This window comes from Lissotriton helveticus, chromosome 9, assembly GCF_964261635.1.
Source record: "Lissotriton helveticus chromosome 9, aLisHel1.1, whole genome shotgun sequence".
Lineage (NCBI taxonomy): Eukaryota > Metazoa > Chordata > Amphibia > Caudata > Salamandridae > Lissotriton > Lissotriton helveticus.
The window spans coordinates 45450969-45454296 of record NC_136070.1 but is presented as its reverse complement, the minus strand read 5'-3'; the positions used below and the strand labels follow the sequence as shown (position 1 = coordinate 45454296).

The 3328-nt window shown below is 44.6% G+C and overlaps 1 protein-coding gene across 1 annotated transcript; it reads right to left on the bottom strand.

Moving 5' to 3' along the window:
- Positions 1 to 217: 217 nt before the first annotated feature.
- Positions 218 to 1666, bottom strand: LOC144782586 (endogenous retrovirus group PABLB member 1 Env polyprotein-like). Its single transcript, XM_078661957.1, has one exon. The coding sequence runs from the start codon at positions 1664 to 1666 to the stop codon at positions 218 to 220; it is 1449 nt and encodes a 482-aa protein (XP_078518083.1).
- Positions 1667 to 3328: the final 1662 nt, after the last annotated feature.

Sequence of the window (3328 nt, the reverse complement as noted above, 5' to 3'; positions counted from 1 at the left end):
CAAAATGGAAGCCAAGGGTTCAGGACGAAAATGACGATTTTGAGGTGAAATCGTTACTGGAATATGATGAAAATGCTTGTACATAGTGTACTAGCCATTTTCGGTCTTTTGATACCAAAATCGTCATACTACGACACAGTTTATTGCACGGGTCCAGAATTTTCAGAACTACAAACCCTCCTTTTGCCCTTACATAGGCAATTAACCTATCCTCATGCTAATCTGAGTCCAGGTCTATATTCCTAAAGTCATTGAGATGTTGCTGCAACATCATCCTAGTACTTAGCTCGTCTCTTGATACAGGTTTCCTTACACATGATGTAGCACAGAGGCCACATATTGCAGGAGCACACTGCACGCACAGACAGAACAGGAAAAGAATGGCTAAGACCATCCCAATGACCATCAGAATTTTCCACCCCCAGGCGGATATCAGTTCCCAGAACCATCCTATTAACGACCAATCTCCTTTATCCACATGAATAGATTCGGAAATCTTATGCAGTTTGGAGATGGCCTGGTACACTGTTGGAGCGTTATCTGGAATGAAAACACAGCAACTCGATTGGATCAATTTACATACCCCACCTCGGTCTGCAAGTATGACATCTAATGCGACCCTGTTCTGAAGGGTCATGAGACGATCCGACTGGAGCTCAGCAGTCAAGTTACTAAGGGCACCGGCAGTTTCAACCACAGTGGATTCAACCACCCTTGTCAATTGCCTTATGTTCCTGCTGTTAACCATGGGTCCACAGAACGGCAGAAAACCCTTTACAAAGTCCCCAAATTCTTGTCCTGCAGTGTCTTCCTCGCTGAAGACACCTCTAACTATCCTTGTCTTGTGGTAATCTGCCGCAGCTGTGTAGGTGGGAGGCAGCAGGAACGAAACAAAACATGTGCCCGAAAAGTCAGGGGGCAACCATGTATAGGCTCTATCATGGCAGATGAAAAATGTACCCTTAGCTGCTAAAAACGAAGGGGAAGTCTGAGATGCAAAAACATATGTTTCAGTACAGATGCTTTTCCCTAGCTGAGCTCTGGGATTCTTGCCAGTACCTTGCAGACACAGGTGACCCTGATGGGGTACAATCCAAATCGGGGAAGATCTCTTAGCTTGCTGTTTCTCACTCAGAGTAGCTCCATATCCAGTCACGTTCCATCCTATGTATACTAGTGTCTCATCTCTAGGGATAGTTTCGTAGGAAATATCTTCCTTAATCATGTCTACTATACCCTTAACTAGAGCACTAATCTTAGGATTGTCTTCCACAGAACGTAGGGGGTAGACTTCATGTGCATAGATGAACATTGTTCTGTATGCCCACACAGAACCATTGTGGCTGAAAGGCAGGACCAGATAAGGGATACCTTTATCCGTTGTGTGAGGCATAAGACCACACACCCAACAGTTAGTCGTGTTCATTACTAGTTGGTGTTGGTGCAAAAGCTGAACAAAGGAGTTATTAATAAACTCTAATCTCCTAGCGGATTCGTGTTCAGGAAGGGGTTGAAAAGAGTGTGGGGAAACAGTAGAAGTAGGAGGTATGGACGGTGTAGTGGGTGCAAATGTTACTCGATAAGAGAATAAAACGTATCCAATAAAAAACGACATTACACTTAATAGAACAAAAATGCATACTATCAGAAAACGTTTTTTAGTCATCATTTCACATATTCTAGCTTTAAAGTTCACAGTTTTGGCAGATCTCTCCATCTCGAAAAACTCCATCCTCTCTAAAGTGCTGCTCGCGATGGTAGGTTGTTTCTGCTAAGGAATGCTTCTGTCAGTCTGGGGCAACTCCCTTAGACCAACCAGAACTGTCGACCTAACGTCGTCAGCTGCACCCCAAAGACTTTGGGCAATCGCGACCCTAGCAGCGGAACCCGGATGGCGGTTCGAAAAACAAAAAAAATAAGCAAGTTTCTCAGATGGGAGAGCTGCGCTTTCAAAAATAGCGAAAAAGGAAAATTTTGTTTATTTGTCCATAGGTCTCGGCCTCAAATTATAACGTTTTCTCCCAGGTACTGTTTGATCTTGGAAAAGGAGTTCAGGTTCTGTAGTGTCCAATCGAATTGACGGTGATACAGCTGGTTGCAAAATATTGTCACTTTCTTTCTCAGTAAGTGTTCCTTTTATACGTGCATCAATGAAAAGCGAAAAACGAGGCACAGTTTCAGTCTCTGAGTCGGCGACACCCTCCTGGACCCGCCGGTCGTACGGCAGAGGTAAAGGCACCCTCTTGCATTGTACGCCGTGGATCCAGTGCTTCGTCCCTTCTACACGAACAGCTGATCTCGTTGAAAGAAGGACGAGGTGTGGGCCAGTCCACCTGGGCTGGTCGTTCTTTGTTCGCTGAAAGTTCTTCACCAGAACCCAGGATCCAGGATCGATCTGATGTCCTGGAGCTTCAGAGACTTGAGGCAGTGTATCATGCACCTGTTGATGTAAAACACGCAATTTAGCCGTCAATTCGTACAAGTAGTCAAGCAAAACAAGGTGTTCAATTTCACTGAATTTGGTGGGCCTTGGCACTCCCCATATGTTGGCCGGGCAGCCAAAAACGATCTCATAAGGACTAACAGCCTGATTCATGTAGGTAAATTGCACTCGCAAAGGGCCAGATTCTGAGAATCTGGCCCTTTGCGAGTGCGATTTTTGCATTTGGTATTCATGATACCAAATGCAAAAATCGCTATGTAAGAATTCGCATATTTGCGTGGAATGGCATTTAAGGAATCTCTAATAGAGATTCCTCAAATGCTATTCATGACACAAAACAAAATAGCGATTTTGGACTTTTGGGGCCGCTATTTACCGACAGGTCAGACCTGTCGGTAAATAGCAAAAACTCAGAAAAATGCTTTTAAAAGCATTTTTCAAAGTTGCATGTAGCACACACACATGTCCTTTGGACATGTGTGTGCGCAACACCTGTCCAAAAGTGCATTTTAGGGGTGCTACAGGGCGTCCTTTGGACACCCCTGGCACCCTTAAAATCGCTATCTTAGTTGCGAGTAGCAATTTGCTACTCGCAAATCCCTATTCATTCCTATGGGCCTCTTGGCCCATAGGAATGAATGGGGAGTATTTGCGAGTAGCAAATTGCTACTCGCAAATAAAGAACATGTAGGAATCGCTATTTAAGTAGCAATTCCTACATGAATGCCGTTTTGCGTGTCCTCAATAGCGAATCGCTATGATTCGCTATTAGGGACACGCAAAACGGCATGTACATGAATCAGGCTGATAGTCCCTCTTGCGAATGCACAGTCATTCTGGTTGATAGGAGTGCTAAAGGTAGAGCGTCAGGCCATTTAAGACCAG